Source organism: Echiichthys vipera (genome assembly GCF_963691815.1).
Source record: "Echiichthys vipera genome assembly, chromosome: 14".
NCBI classification, from domain to species: Eukaryota; Metazoa; Chordata; class Actinopteri; order Perciformes; family Trachinidae; genus Echiichthys; species Echiichthys vipera.
This window is the reverse complement of record NC_139839.1, coordinates 980,280-996,511: the sequence shown is the minus strand read 5'-3', so window position 1 is coordinate 996,511 and position 16,232 is coordinate 980,280. Positions and strand designations below refer to the sequence as shown.

General features: G+C 44.8%; 2 protein-coding genes across 2 annotated transcripts in view; both read left to right on the top strand.

Annotated features, from left to right (window-relative positions):
• The window catches only part of LOC310956819 (G protein-activated inward rectifier potassium channel 3-like), a gene marked incomplete at its 3' end in the record, with an annotated part of 3,351 nt that extends 267 nt beyond the window's left edge, over nt 1-3,084 (top strand). The window contains exons 2-3 of the mRNA XM_083927191.1: nt 124-1,321; nt 2,876-3,084. Coding sequence (XP_083783317.1) covers nt 151-1,321; nt 2,876-3,084 — 1,380 coding nt within the window. The 5' untranslated portion in view covers nt 124-150. The remainder of the gene's footprint in view (nt 1-123; nt 1,322-2,875) is intronic.
• A 1,279-nt stretch (nt 3,085-4,363) lies between these two features.
• Nucleotides 4,364-13,888, top strand: pom121 (POM121 transmembrane nucleoporin). The gene is made up of 13 exons (XM_083926521.1): nt 4,364-4,912; nt 5,863-6,072; nt 6,202-6,351; nt 6,576-6,656; nt 6,789-6,960; nt 7,045-7,133; nt 7,214-7,293; nt 8,557-8,678; nt 8,765-8,864; nt 9,015-9,287; nt 9,964-12,000; nt 12,594-12,698; nt 13,661-13,888. The coding sequence occupies exons 1-13, from the start codon at nt 4,383-4,385 to the stop codon at nt 13,759-13,761; spliced, it is 4,050 nt and encodes a 1,349-aa protein (XP_083782647.1). The 5' UTR covers nt 4,364-4,382; the 3' UTR covers nt 13,762-13,888.
• The last annotated feature ends 2,344 nt before the right edge of the window (nt 13,889-16,232 follow it).

Genomic DNA, 16,232 nt, shown 5'->3' with positions numbered 1-16,232 from the left:
GATCCAGTATGCAACTTACAGAAGTGTGATATATCAGTTTTTTGATATCTAGATACACAAAGGGTGGTGTCCTCCAGTTTTGTACTATTTTGTGAAAATGATACACGTTCTTCTTCCTGTCAGACTTCAGCTAAATCCACTGTTTCTGCCATGCTGACCACAAAAAGAGCGTCTCTCATCCACAACTACGCCAAGTGCTCCTCACTCCCACCGTCCCAGGAAGCATCTCCCTCCCAACGTCCCTGCAGCCAGTCTTCTCCGGCTCTGACTCTGGCTGAGCAAGAACCCCCCCAACGGCACACGACCCAAGCGTCTCCTCTGGAACCAGTTGAGGAGACGCCAAAGCCTCAGCGTTCGCATCGCAACAGACACCTCAAGCGCTTCAGCTCCAGGTGGCAATCCAGAGGCTCCACCAGCAGCAGCAACGTTCCCGCCTCTGCGATCGAGAAGCTGCATGTCGCAAAGAGTCACAAGAAGCGCTGGAAGCTGCTGGGCGACGAGCACTCATCGCATGTCGCTGCCAGCAATCAGCGCCAGCGTTACATCACCAAGGATGGGAAGTGCAGGGTCAATCTGGGACGTATCGCAGAGAAGAGTCGCTTCATATCGGATATTTTCACCACATTAGTGGACCTCAAGTTCTGCTGGTTCCTCCTCGTCTTCACTATGTGCTACATTCTCACGTGGGTGGCCTTCGGTGGGATCTACCTCTTTGGTGCCTGGTTGCGCGACGACATTGCACATGTTCACGACCCGCAATGGGCGGCGTGCTTTCAAAATGTAGACAGTTTCCTTTCAGCCCTGCTGCTGTCATTAGAGAGCCAGAGGACTATTGGGTACGGCTCCAGGATGGTCACAGCCAACTGCCCTGAGGGTACCATGCTCCTGATGGTCCAGTCCATCCTCGGCTCCATTATCGATGCCCTGATGGTGGGCTGCATGTTTGTTAAAATCTCCCGGCCACAGCAGAGGGCCCAGACGTTGATCTTCAGCAAGCACTGCGTCATCTGCGAGCGTGACGAGAACCTGTGCATGCTCTTCCGCATCGGTGATCTGAGAGCGAGCCACATGGTGGATGCCAAGATCCGGGCTAAGCTCATCAAGTCCAGGCAGACCAAGGAGGGCGAGTTCATCCCATTGGAGCAATCGGAAATCAATCTGGGCTACGACACCGGGGGAGACAGGCTGCTCCTGGTGGAACCCCAGACCATCACCCACGTCATCAATGAAAGCAGCCCTTTCTGGGAGGTGGGGTCCGAGCGTCTGAAGAGGGAGACCTTTGAGATTATTGTCATCCTGGAGGGCATCGTGGAAGCGTCAGGTAAGTCCTATGCTTTCCTACAACTAAGGTTACGTCCTTAATGATGCAACTACACTTCAAAACGCTCAGATGCTCAGATGTCCTGAAAGAAGAGCAGTCAAACAGTTAAATGGTGCATCTCGTAGGTGTAGTTGGATGGAAGGATCATGGCCTGCTTGATCTTCAGGAAACACTTTGCTCCATCCACTCTGACTCCCTCTGATTACTTATTATGTGTTTCATTATCACTGAAAACAACATATATGTTAGCCTGTGAATGTTCTCATTCGTCCAGGTCGTCGTTCTCCTCAAAGCAATTTCAGTCAAAAGCAACTGGACTGGTTGTTTGTCTAGGAAGACGTTTCACCTCTCATCCAAGAGGCTTCATCAGTTCATGTACGCATCTGACCAGGACCAGGACCAGGACCAGGACCAGGCCCAGGACCAGGACCAGGACCAGGACCAGGACCAGGACCAGGACCAGGACCAGGCTGGGACTGTACCAGGACCAGGACCAGGACCAGGCTGGGACTGGACCTGGTCCTGGTCAGATGCGTACATGAACTGATGAACTGATGAAGCCTCTTGGATGAGAGGTGAAACGTCTTCCTAGACAAACAACCAGTCCAGTTGTTTTTGGACTGAAATTGCTTTGAGGAGAACATATATGTTAGAAATATCTAACAGTAAGAAATGTAGAATTAGCCTACGTTAGTGTAAAGAGTTCATGTACAGGTCAAGGCCGAGGGGGTCAGAGGTCCTGACTCACAAAAAGATTACAAAGAGATGCTCACTTACCACAGGCATACACAAGATGACAGAAAATGTCTACAGAGATGCAGAACAACCATAAAAAGTGACCTAAAATAGACGCAAAACCCCGAAAAAAGATGCAAAACGACTGAAAGTGGATTTGAAACCATCACAAAAAAATACAGTGACTAAAATAAAGTGCTAAACGACTCAAAAAATTGTTGTAAAACCACTTTCAAAAGATGCACAATGATTAAAAATAGATATGAAACCATCACAAAAAGATCCAAAATGATGCAAAACCACCAAAAAAAGATGCAAAATGATTACAAAATGTTGGAAAGCAACTAAAAATAGATGCCAATCCATCACGAAAAGATGCAAATCGACTAAAAATAGATGCAAATCCACCAAAAAAGGATGCAAAATTATCACAAAATGATGGAAAACGACTAAAAAAAGATGCAAAATTATCACAAAATGATGGAAAACGACTAAAAAAAGATGTACAATTATCACAAAATGATAGAAAACGACCAAAAAAAGATGCAAATCCACCACAAAAAAATGGAAAACGATTAAAAAAGATGCAAATCCACCACAAAAAGATGCAAAATAACTAAAAATAGATGCTAAATGACTAAAATAGATGCAAAATTAAACCAATTAGATCTGAGTTTGGTTGTCTTGTCTGTGCCCAGGGGCCCATTGTCTATTAATCCGTCCTTGCATCAACAGGACAACTGTTCTGGATGTATTTGTCAGGTGTTTCCCTGCTTTTGGGACGCTGACCCGTCGCCCTGATGCTTTGTTGTGTTGCAGGTATGACCTGTCAGGCGAGGACGTCCTACACAGAGGACGAGGTTCTCTGGGGACACCGGTTCGAGTCCTGCATTTCCCTGGAGAAAGGAGCGTTTCGTGTGGACTACAGTGCATTTGACAAAACCTTCGAGGTCCAGATGTCCTCGCTCAGCGCAAAAGACAGCAAAAAAGCAAAGGAAGGAGTTGCGTTTCTGGAAAATGTTGGCTAAATAAACACTTTTTGTTTCATTAACGTAGCTTATAACGAGTGATTGTGACATTTCCTGATAAATTATAACAATCATACTTCACGGATATTAATCTCAGGGTAGCCATAACTCATGTTGTGTGTATAAAAAGGTTTGCTCTGTGTTTTATTATAATAAATGTGACATTATGACATGTTTTAGGTGGTGTTTAAATAAAATGAAATTCAAATAAATGTCTTGTTGAACCCAGGGGTCTGTGGTAACGGAGTTTGTATTTTTTAATATAAATGAAGTGACATCTCAACTGTTTGGTAAAATGCTTATATTATTATTTCATTATTAATAAAAACAGAAAAAAAAAAAGAATGAAGGCTGAAATAAATAAATGCATGAGTCCCCCCCCCCTTGTTTTGCAAATATTTAGACAATTTTAATGTAGTGCACATTTAAAAAAGTGTTAATAATAATAATAAAGATAATAATAATGATAATAGAAAAATAACTATTTATAAATAGATACAGGAAAAATAAATGAATTAATAAATAAATACAGGAAAAATAAATGAATTAATAAAAAGCATGAATAAATGGGAACTTAATACCTCATTAACATATGGCAACAGAAATACATAAATAAATGTAAAGCATTCATTCATTCTTTCATTTATATTTGTATGTATGCATTTATTTATTTATTATTTATTTATTTATTGAAACTCAAGTCATGTTTTGTCCTCCATATTCTTTTGCAAACATTTTGACAATTTTAACGTATTTGACAGTGACTCCAATTTCTTATTTTTGTATTTTTTTTATGAATTAATAAATAAATGCTGAAATAGGTGATAGGTAATACTACTACTTATGACAACAACAACAACAACAACAACAACAACAACAATAATAATAATAATAATAATAATAAAACTAAAAATAAAGATAAAGATAAAGATAAAGATAAAGATAAAGATAAAGATAAAAATAAAATAAAAATAAAAATAAAAATAAAAATAAAAATAAAAATAAAAATAAAAATAAAAATAAAGATAAAGATAAAAATAAAAATAAAAATAAAAATAAAAATAAAAATAAAAATAAAAATAAAAATAAAAATAAAAATAAAAATAAAAATAAAAATAAAAATAAAAATAAAAATAAAAATAAAAATAAAAATAAAAATAAAAATAAAAATAAGAAGGAGAGCCTCCAGGCCGGTAGGTGGCGCTGCTGCACCAAAGCGCCGATGACCCTAAACTCCAAAGAAGCAGCGGCGGCGGCGGCAGCAGCGTCGGTCAGAAGAGCGGCATGACGCGGCCGCCATGTCACCGAGAGAGCAACGGTTAGCGCTTCTCTCTGCTTTAGGCGCAGTTAGCCTCGCTCTTTATTATACTCCCACTTTCATCTGCGCCACTTTCATTCTTCTAGTTTGTTTTGTTTTGTGCTACTACCACAGCGGAGAACCGTCGCTTCCCGCCAGGTTAGGCCTCAATCCGCGGGCTCTCCGGCGCTGGTTGTGGGGTTGGGGGGTGACCGGCGTGTCGGTGGCCGCGCGGGGGAGAGCGAAGAGCGGCAGAAACAAAACCGAGCTCCGGGAGACAGAGGGGCACTTCAGAAGAGACAGGCTCGGTGAAACCACCGGGGTTTACCGGAGGGAAACGTTGGAGAGTGACTCGTTTCTTTTCAGCCCCCGGGATTTCCTCATGGGGAGTTACATCGGGAAACCCGAGAGTCCCACCGCCGACGCCGGGAGGCCGAGAGCGGGGAGAAACCCCCGAGAGCTGCTGCGGGAGAAGCTGTCCAGACCGAACCGTGCCGTGTATACCCCCAACAGGAGGCTGTCGTTCGCCGGGTACGTTCATCATCAGGCCCCGCTGTAAATGTGACAAAGTAAAACTTCACTTTAACGTGATCAAAGGAAGAAATGGGCTCATGTATTAAGACACTAACTTAAAGGTATAGAGGGCTCAACATGACTGATTCATGTATAAATTATTAAATACTTAAATAAATGAATAAATGCTGAAATAAATGAATAAATGGGGCTCTACCTCATTGACAGTGGACACAGCAATAAATATATGTAGGGGAACAAAATTGTAGAAATGAATGGGAAGCATTTGTTTATTTTATTTATACATTTATTTATTACTGCATTAATTTATTTATACATTTATTTCAGCATTTATTTATTTATTCCTGCATTAATTTATTTATACATTTATTTCAGCATTTATTTATTTATTCCTGCAATTATTTATTTATTTATACATTTATTTTAGCATTTATTTATTTATTCCTGCATTTATTTATTTATACATTTATTTTAGCATTTATTTATTTATTCCTGCATTTATTTATTTATACATTTATTCCTGCATTTATTTATTTATTCCTGCATTTATTTATTTATTTGTACATTTATTTTAGCATTTATTTATTTATTCCTGCATTTATTTATTTATACATTTATTTTAGCATTTATTTATTTATCCCTGCATTTATTTATACATTTATTTCAGCATTTATTGATTGTTCTTGCATTTATTTATTTATACATTTATTGTTTTCTTTAATAAATGCTTACCTTATTAAAGGACCCAGAAATGAATAAATAAATTTAGGGGAACAAAATTGTAGAAATGAATGTAAAGCATTTATATAAAAATATATTTATATTTTATTTACATATGTAACAAAAGCCTTTATTTATCTTATTTATACATTTTTTCATTAGTGCATTTATTTCAGCATTTATTAATTTATTTCTCTGCTGTATAAATGTTCGTTTGTTCCCCCCAGGGAGCCAGTGGGCGCCGCGGGCAGGTTCACCATCACCCCCCAGCGTCACTACCCCCTTCAGCAGCCGGGTGTCTCATCAGTGGGAGTCCTGCCTCCGGTCAAGTGGGATGGCTTCAGGAAGAAAAACATCCTCAGCCCCCGTAACTCCCCGGTCGTCCACAGCCCCGTCACGGTGAAGATCGCCAGGCCCGACCACCACAGCTCCCCCAGGTCTCTACATTCATGCCCACACTTAGGCCGCACTCGCACTGTCCGTCCGTACCGTGCCCCGTGCTTTAGGGTACTTGTCCTCTCCCCCCACTGACCAGAGCTTCATTGTCGCCTCTTTTTTTTTTTTAGTTTGGATCATCTGAGTTGTGCAGGGCTCCCCAGGGCCCCCGCGGACCCCTGCTCCAGAGAAAGTGTCCTCAAGGTGTTGAAGGAAAGCCGCAAGAGAGAAGTGGAGGACGAGGACAGGAGCTTCACAACGGAGCAGAAAAGCAAAAGAAGGTACGAAGCTGAAAGGAGACTCTGGAGGGAACGATGATGACTGTCTTATACAATAAAAGTGATGTTACCGTGGTGACCAAAGCTACAGAAAAGCACCCTGCAGCTGTCTGTGTTTGCATCCCGCATAGCTTACCTCAGTGACGTAACAGATACAGACTGAATGTATTTCCCGACATTCATGTTGAGGTGTTCTGCGTGGTTGTAATCCATTTTCATTCCCCAAGGCGTAACGACAGCGGTGGAAGTGCTCACTCTGCTTTTGAACCTCTCCTTCCCAACGGGACACCGTCCCAGCTGGTCCCTAAGTGAGTAGAACGATTCTGAAGTGACCTCGTGCCGTCAAGTCGTGTCTTTTTGAGTTGACTGTGTGTTTGAGCACCGTGTGAAGTACATTGAGGGCTATCTAAATGTAAACGCTTTCCCTTCCCTTCCTTCAGGCCAGGAACCCTGAAAAGAGGGATGGCGTCACTGGCGGAGGACTCCATCATGAAGAGGTCTCGCACCTCCTCCATCAGCTCCGGCAGTGGGGCCCATGCCCCGAGAGGAACCCCAGGCAGCAGGAGGAACCCTATCCAGAGCTCCTACAGCTCCTCACTAGGCCTCGGCCAGGTAAAAATGACCCGTGGCATTAAAGTGCGCATGGCGCTGCACAGATGAGTTGCTGAGCTTTATGTCCATGTTTACCTTTCACAGTGGAAGAAGCGGTCAGCACCCAGCTCCCCTCTTTCCAGCCCGGGGTCGTCTCGCTCTCAGACTCCAGAGGGAGCCTCCAAAAGAGCAAGGTCTGTCTCTGCTGGTTTGTCTGCAAGTCTTCAACTTATAATCTTATATTGCAGTTTGTAACTTGTGGTTCTATTACCAGAGAGGACGACGGGCAGTCTCCCAGCTCAGCATCCTCAGTGAGGTCAGACCACACAGCCTCCGACAAGGCGCCTGTTGCATGTAAGTCTCATTTGTGCCCAGTGGCTAAACAAGGACTTCTTCAGGATTAGAACAGAGATGCAAACTTGTCACCTTTCATTGAAAATCCTCGATTTGAATCCAAAAGAAGACATTTTTGTGATTGGTGTGCTTCCGATGAGCCGTGCTGCGTCTGAAGCGTCGAGAAGAGGAGCTGTAAAAATGTCAAGGACTGACATTCAGCCTTATTTCCACCAAAGACACGCTCCTTAAATATGTCTCCAAAAGGAGCAGGGGGTTGTTGTCAAAGTGTGGCGTAGGGGTAGGTGATAAGGCGAAAGGTATCACAACACGATTTCACCACGTTTTTATTGCATTGACTTTTTCTTAAAAGATCATTTTTTAAGCCTCTATTAGGTAGAACAGACAGGAAATAGGGTGAGCGAGAGGGCGGGAGACATGCAGCAAAGTGCCGCAGATCAGAGTCGAACCTGCGACGTCCCCTCCAGCCTCTTTACATGGGGCGACTGCTCTAACCACTGTGCCACCGGCCTGTTAATTAGCCTCATAGAGCTGAGTTGTTTTGATTTAGCCAATTTGAATGTAACATTAGGTGTGAAAGTTCTTTTCCTCGAATCTACCGTTGGTGATTAAGGTGACTTTGTCCAGTGACCGTTGTGATGACTTTAATGAACTGACGTCATTTCATATCCCTCAAATCAGTTATACATCTGCAGTATATCCCTTCTAGACCCATTTTTGTATAAAATGTTCCGACATGGAGCCAACCTGTGTGACTCTCCTCTCCTCTCCTCTAAACCTGATTAACTGCAGTATCCCTTTGTTAAGCCGTTGACCTAAGATACCCGTCAAGCGGTGTGTTACATAATTGGGAGGTGCGCTGTTGGTTACACTTTGCCTGCTGCGAGTTCACCATGGCCTCAGAAGCTACAGATGAACTGGTCGGACAGTCACTGGGGTGGTTTCTCTTCCCTAGATTTAAAATCTCTACAGCGTGGAACTCTTTGGCGTTTTTCTTTTCTTTTTAAATGAAACAAAGCAACAAAGTCGTAAGGCCGGATGTGAATCGGAGACGTTCATGAATAGTGACTTAACCTCAAGGCCGCCAGGGTGCCTCTGGAATTATGTTTATGTATGGTAACATGGGGACAGTGTTTTGATGTGTTACTAAACCACCGTGACCCAATGAATACACACGACAGCAGAATAACTGACTGTTGTATAGACACTGTGTTTTATCTTTTAGTCAGCTTTAGTTTCATTGTTTGTATTGTGATGTTGCAGCCAAACTGACTCCAGTCCCCAAGGTCCCGGTCCCTACCTCGACAGACTCTACTGGTAGTGGTGGGAAGAGGAAACGGAAGATCCAGCTGGTGTCCAGCCAACGGGACGATCACATCTCTCTGGTGAGGACAGCTGCCGTGGTTTTATTGTCCTGTGTCACAGCGACCGACATTTCTCCACTTAACACTCGGTGCTCGTTGATTCGCAGCCGCCACCTCCAGAGCTGGGCTACACCATCACTGTGAAAGACCTCGATGAAGAGAAGAAGGCTGCCCTCAGCAAGATCCAGAAGGTCCTGGAGACGCCTGGTGAGTGGAAGCAGCCTCATGAAAACACTGTTAAACTCTTCTTCTTTAACTTCTACACTGTGTTACAACTGTATAATACAGTTATTATAAGTGTGTCAAGACCATTAGACTGAACTGGACTGACCTCCCTGTTGATTTGTCCTTCTGTAGCACCAGAGCCAGAGAAGTCTGTCTCTCCCCTAGCCATCCCTTCTACCCAGCCTGCCTCCTCTACCAGCTCCATCACCACCAACACCCTGAGCAGCCTTCTGGCATCTCCTCTGCCCACGGCCTCAAGCTCTGCCATCCCAGTCATCAACCTGGACCCGAGCCCCGGCGTCAGTGTGAGCACAGCCCCTGCAGCCTCCAACCCACTGCTGGAGGCTCTGAAAATGAAGATCAGCATTCCTGCTAGCTCAACATCAGCTGCCAACACGACTACAGGTACGACCGCTGAACTGAAGGTGGAAGGAGTCTTTTCTTTTTTTAAGTAATAAGAAAGGGTTTTAAAATATGGCTATAACAATATATTTTTTAACAGCTAGTGCTAACTTTGCACTAGCAAGTTGCATTTTAAGCTTTTTTTCTGCTACTATATCGATGAGGACTGGTGGGTTATAGCGGCGGTCCTCCACACAGCTGAAACCGTCGCAGGTGGATGCCGTGGAGTACGGCTCGGACATTTGCTCCGCAGACAGCTGCAGACTTTTACTCGTCGTGCGGCTGTTCAAGCAATTCCACTACTGTGAAAGAGGCTGCATGTGTTCACGACAATGCATGCAACATCTTGGCTGCAGGACCGGTTCAAGTCTGCAGCTGTCCGCAGTTGCAGAGCGTATGTTTGAGCCTTCCGGGCGGATTAAGTTGGATCTACATGAGCAGCCCTAATTTGTAACTTGTAACTTTGAAGCTTGAAAACTACAGAGAATTACTATTATTATTATTATTATTATTTTTTAAATATTTTAAATTAGCTGGATACAAATCCCAAACACCACAGAATAAAAAAAGAACAATAAAGTAATTGTGACTTTGTCTTTGTTGTGTTACTATTTTCACGTTTTGACACAGTAGTTACATTTTCTGTATCTCATGACTCATGATGTTTTTATGTCTGTAGTGTCCGCATCAACAACACCGGTGCAACCCAGCGGTTTAACCCTGAAGGTTTCCACCGCAGCGGTGACCCCACAGCTCCCTCCGTCCTCCCTGTCCTCGTCTGCTGGTGTGGAGCAGCCCTCTGCCTTTACTCAGGTGCTGAGTCAGGTCTCCAAGGCTTCCAGCAGCACCCCGTCTCTAGCAGGAGCCGGTCTGTTTGGACTGTCGAGCCAGCTCAGCGCCCCCACTGCTTCTTCATCCTCTAACCCGGTCACAGCTGCTGCTCCGGCTCCAGCCAGCAGCTCAGCATCACTCGGTAACACCAACCCTCTCCTGTCTTCAGGGTTCAAACCCATTTTTTCCGTCACCACCACCTCCTCAGCTGCATCAGCCCCAGAGAACAAACTCCCCGCCCAAAGTTTCAAGCCCATCTTTGGAACGGTCGCTGCAGGTGCTGGCTTTGGACAGCCTCCGCCCTACACCGCCCCCAACCCAGCTTCTACCATTTCTACAAGTATTACATCCTCAATGTTTGGATCAACAAGCAGCACCACAGTTACCCCATCTGTCTTTCCTGGTATGACCGTTGTCCCTGCTGGCACAGCCTCCACCAACTCCACCACCACCACACAGCCTGCAGCACAGCCAGCTGGGAAATCCCTCTTTGGAAACTGGTCAGCACCATCCACAACAAGTACCAGCTCAGCCTCAGCGCAGGCCCCTAATACAGGGAGCACATTTCAGTTTGGAGCTGCTACCACCACCACTACTGCAGGTGCAGCTGCCCCCGCTGCTGCGACCACAACCTCAGGCAACAGCGGCTTCACATTTGGCGCCACACAGACTGACCCTCAGGCAGCCAACCAGAAGGTATTTGCCTTTGGCCAGGCAGCACCCAGCCAGAACACAACCACTGCTTCATTTGGAGGCTTCACCATGGCCAACACAGCCTCCACCACTGCTGCCAACACCACCCAGTCCAACTTCCCCTTTGGAAAGTCGTCATTTCAAGCACTGGCAGCACCGGCAACCTTTGGCTCATCTACAGCTGCACCGGCGACCTTTGGCTCCTCTGCGGCAGCATCGTCAACCTTCGGCTCCTCTACGGCAGTGCCGTCGACCTTTGGCTCCTCTACAGCAACACAGTCTACCTTTGGCTCCTCGACGGCAGCACCGTCAACCTTTGGCTCCTCTACGGCAGCAGCGGCGACCTTTGGCTCCTCTGCGGCTGCACCGGCGACCTTCGGCTCCACTACGGCTGCACCGTCAACCTTCGGCTCCACTACGGCAGCACCGTCGACCTTCGGCTCCTCTACGGCAGCACCATCGACCTTTGGCTCCTCTGCGGCTGCACCGGCGACCTTCGGCTCCACTGCGGCTGCACCATCAACCTTCGGCTCCACTACGGCAGCACCGTCGACCTTTGGCTCCTCCACGGCAGCACCGTCGACCTTTGGCTCCTCCACGGCAGCACCGTCGACCTTTGGCTCCTCCACGGCTGCACCGTCGACCTTTGGCTCCACTACGGCAGCACCGTCCACCTTTGGTTCCTCCACGGCAGCACCGTCCACCTTCGGCTCCTCCACGGCTGCACCGTCGACCTTCGGCTCATCGGCGGCACCCGCCAAACCATTCTCCTTTGGAGTCAGCGGAGGGGCATCATCCACACCTGCCTCTAACACCGCCCCACCTCCTTTCCCCTTTGGGTCAGCTGCTGCCACCACAGCAGCCAGTTTCGGGACCCCAGCTAAACCACCATTTGGAGCCAACTCCACTGGTTTCGCTTTCGGTGGCACCACCGCCCCCTCAGCTGCACCCTCAGCTGCACCGAACTTCGGAGCAGCAACCCAGACTCAGAGCTCCTCCTCAGCCACCTTCTCCTTCGGCGGTGCTGCTCCTCAGCCGGCTCCCTCCGGCCCTGCTCAGCCAGCACCCAGTGGATTTAACTTTGGTGCTGGTATGCCATGTCCCCAGTTTGGAACACCAGTCGCCAATAATCGTGTACCACAGATGGGAAGCTTCAACTTTGGGGCTGCTGCTACTGACAAACCAGCTTTTGGTAAGGGATAAATTGCTTGTTTAGACTTTAAATCCAGCCACATTGAGATTTCTTTCTCACAAAAAGTTTCCGAACACAATATTTGTATTGATTTATTTAACTGCAGGTGGGAATGTTCCTTTCAATCTAAACCAAATCCTAAATCTTACCATTTGATTTAGAATTGATGCTGCAGTCAATAAGCAGAAAGAAACATGGTGCTATTTTCAGGCTCTTAGTCCAGTACAGTGTGTGTCAAACTATTGTTAACAGTTCAGCAGACTGGTCTGGATGAAGGTCACTGCGACAGAGAGAAAAAACAGGAGCGTGTGTGAGAGTATGCAGCTTTTTTATTTGAAATAGTAAACTGCAATAATTTGGAAACATTTTACCAGCTTTTGACTGAAGGAGAAAAGCAAAAGGAAAACTGGAACTGCTTTGTTTCCACTACACTGCGTGCAGCTTTACTGTCATGCTTCAGTCTTTCTGTGCCATCCCCTGGAGCAACAGACCCGGTCCACATTTGTTCATGTCCAAGTAGAACTGAGTGGTTTTTATCTGGTTGTTTTTATTGATTTTTTGGTTAATTAAGTTGAGTGCTTCCATCTCTGCAGGGACTTCCACCCCGTCCTTCGGCCAGAGCGCTGCTGCGGCCGGAGGTCCAATTCCCTTTGGAAGTCCTGGAACTCCAGTCCAAGGCTTCAACGCTGTTCCTTTTGGTAAGTCATTAATGCTGGGGTTTTTTTGTATACTCGGTGGCGATACTCCCCCCAGCTGAGCCCTGAGCGACCATGACTCTCCCTGCTATGCTATGCTATGAGTGTTTTTCCACAGCACAGCAAGATAAAAGCAGTTGATGGGAAGTGGCAGCAGCTAGATAAAGAGTTGCAGACTCTTTGTGCCTTTTTCTTCATGTAGTATTTAAAACTGATCCGCGGGCCAAATAGTTCAAAATATATCTCGCATCAGGGCCCGTTTTGTTAAAGAATAGTGCCGTTAACAAAGTTCTGCTTAACTATAACTGTACAGTCACTGTACAGTTACAAAACAAACCATCAACAGTAAAATGAGGCTGATATCTAACAGGAGCGAAGGAATGAAGGTAAACTCCAAACCACAGAGATAGAAACTTTCTCACTGCACACCTGGGCTTCAAACATGTCACAGCACAGTAAAAAATGGGGTAATTAATTAATCTATTAATGTGGGTTAAACCCATTGGTTGTGGAGGAAAAAAGTTAGTCTTTTTGGGGCTGTTGCATGTTACACGTTACACGTCAACACATTGAGTGAAAACATTGCATTATCTTGAATCACTGTAAGCATAAAAACACAGCATGAAAGCATGACAGTCTGCGTTGTCTTACAATTACCTAAATGTAATATAAATGATAATAAGAATGATCTGTAGAAAGGATAGCAGAGTAGTAAGATGCAAACTCTCACACTCGCTTACTGTTTTCTCATCCACTCTGATCACAAATGGGGTTTTCAGGAGGCATGCACCAGAGACACTTTTCAAGATGTGTGTCTGACACTAAAATAGAGGCCTTTTCAAGTGAATCCCTTGCAGTCCCTGTCAAAGCCATCAGCTGAGATATTTATGTATAAATGTTCGTAGTAGGAAGTACTGTTAATGTCGATCCTTTAGAAATGACCCGTCCTGTGTTTGTATCATCAGGGTCCCCAGCGACTCCTTCCTTCTCTATCGGAGCTGGATCGAAGCCCTCTGGAGCTCGCCAGAGGCTGCAGGCGCGGAGGCAACACAACAGGAAGAAGTAACCAGCTGCGTGTGTCCAGCACCGCTTTCAGAGGACTTCCGCTGTTGCCGCCATGGTTAATCTGGCTAACATTGCTCTGTTCTAAGCCCAACAACACCCCCCCCCCCCCCGCCCCCTCCTCCAACCAGGCTGCCACCGCGCCCTCTGCCTCCTTCCCCTGCTCCGGCGGGTCGTGCTGGCCCCGAAACATTGTTTTTGCAGAGGAGTTAGAAAGAGCACACCAGCTCGCTGAGCTAATGCTGCCTGGCAGCTACATGACCCAGTGAGGGAATGTAGCAGTGAGGAGACAGAATCCGTTAACGATGTACTATACTTGAAGAGAGAGAGAGAGAGAAGACGATTGAATAGTTTGATTCTGAACAAAAGCATATCCAAAGTTCCCTTTTTTTTCCTTTACAGTACGTGGACACTCCCATTGGTTCGTCTTAAGGAGAAAGTTGAGTCCAGCAGAGACACGGAGCCTCGGCTCAGACGTTTATTTTTTTACGTGAAGCACTCACTGGTTTGTATGTTCGAGGAACATTTGCGTACATTATCTGAACGAAGTCTAACGCGGGTGAAAGGCACAGTTGATTCAGATGAGGTGCGCGACACCGCGGTGTACATGTGAAGTTCTGAGGTGTTTGCATTTTTAAATTATTTTTTTAATTGGCTCTCTGACCGTGTAAATGAATGATGTGTTCCTGCACTCACAAGGGGTGACTTAGTAAATGTCTTAACGTAGTTAGTGCAGACCTCGTGTTCTTGTTTCATACTCTGTCGTTGCGAGCATTCCCAGAGTCTTCCCATGGACGGCCTTTTTTTAATGTAGTGATGCCAACACTGATGTGATTAGCAGGTCAGTATCTGATTAGGATGTCGACTCTTAACCCGTGCGGACGAAACCAAAGCCAATTCTTCAACTTCATGCCTGTGAAAAAAGAATCTGTGATCGACTCTTTAAATCCTGACTTTTGTTTGTGCCAGACTACCTCTCTCTACTCCAGGCACTGGGTCCCGTGTTACTTCACTGAAAAGAATCAATCTGACAGGATCGATTTTAGATTTTACCTTTAAACTACTGCAGATGCAGACGTACTTTCTCAATAAACAGTCTGCACACATTATCCCCATTTCTGGAAAGTCACTGTTACACCACAGTAACGTAACATATTTACTAAAACGTACACTGTCTAATTGGAAGCCTGTATCTGTTTCGGCGATTACGGAAAACAAAAACCGCAGTTAATGCATTAATGTCAGCAAAGGTTAGATTATTAAGATAATTCCTGTTCTCAGTAACAATCACCTCCTCTTGTGAAAAGTCACTGGTATCTGATGCAGTTTTTTTGATGGTTAATTTTGAATGAATAAAAACAGATTTTTGGACGTGGATGTTCAAACTAGAATATACTTTTCACAATTCAAGGTCCCGTTCTTCTGCTTTTCTCCTGTGAGATCATGTTAATGTGGTATTCAGTCTAATGCGTCTGTTTCTAAAGGAAGCCCTGAGAGGCAAGTGTGGGGGGGGGGGGGGGGGGTAATCTGGCGATCTGTTTTCAAAGTCTGATCTAAATTATTTTTCGACGGTGTATTAGTATGATAAAAAACATAATTACTGACCTGGGGGAGAAGGTAATATTTTGAGAAAAAAGTTGCAGATTTATGAGATTTAAAGTGTCAAATCTGGGGGAAAAGTCTCAGATTTATGAGATTTAAAGTGTCAAATCTGGGGGAAAAGTCGCAGATTTATGAGATTTAAAGTGTCAAATCTGGGGGAAAAGTCGCAGATTTATGAGATTTAAAGTATCAAATCTGGGGGAAAAGTCTCAGATTTATGAGATTTAAAGTGTCAAATCTGGGGGAAAAGTCGCAGATTTATGAGATTTAAAGTGTCAAATCTGGGGGAAAAGTCGCAGATTTATGAGATTTAAAGTGTCAAATCTGGGGGAAAAGTCGCAGATTTATGAGATTTAAAGTGTCAAATCTGGGGGAAAAGTCGCAGATTTATGAGATTTAAAGTGTCAAATCTGGGGGAAAAGTCGCAGATTTATGAGATTTAAAGTATCAAATCTGGGGGAAAAGTTGCAGATTTATGGGATTTAAAGTATCAAATCTGGGGGAAAAGTCGCAGATTTATGAGCTTTAAAGTGTCAAATCTGGGGGAAAAGTCGCAGATTTATGGGATTTAAAGTATCAAATCTGGGGGAAAAGTCGCAGATTTATGGGATTTAAAGTATCAAATCTGGGGGAAAAGTCGCAGATTTGTGAGATTTAAAGTGTCAAATCTATAAGAAAAAATTTGCAGATTTATGGGATTTAAAGTGTCAAATCTGGGGGAAAAGTCTCAGATTTATGAGATTTAAAGTATCAAATCTGGGGGAAAAGTCTCAGATTTATGAGATTTAAAGTATCAAATCTGGGGGAAAAGTCGCAGATTTATGAGCTTTAAAGTGTCAAATCTGCAAGAAAAAAGTTGCAGATTTGTGAGAT

What these genes read in the sequence shown, in the direction of transcription:
- pom121 (XM_083926521.1), top strand. Translation starts at nt 4,383, where the DNA reads ATGTCACCGAGAGAGCAACGGTTAGCGCTTCTCTCTGCTTTAGGCGCA. An exon ending in CCGTCCCAGCTGGTCCCTAA is followed by an intron (nt 6,657 to 6,788) that starts GTGAGTAGAACG and finishes CCCTTCCTTCAG; the next exon opens with GCCAGGAACCCTGAAAAGAG. An exon ending in CGACAAGGCGCCTGTTGCAT is followed by an intron (nt 7,294 to 8,556) that starts GTAAGTCTCATT and finishes GTGATGTTGCAG; the next exon opens with CCAAACTGACTCCAGTCCCC.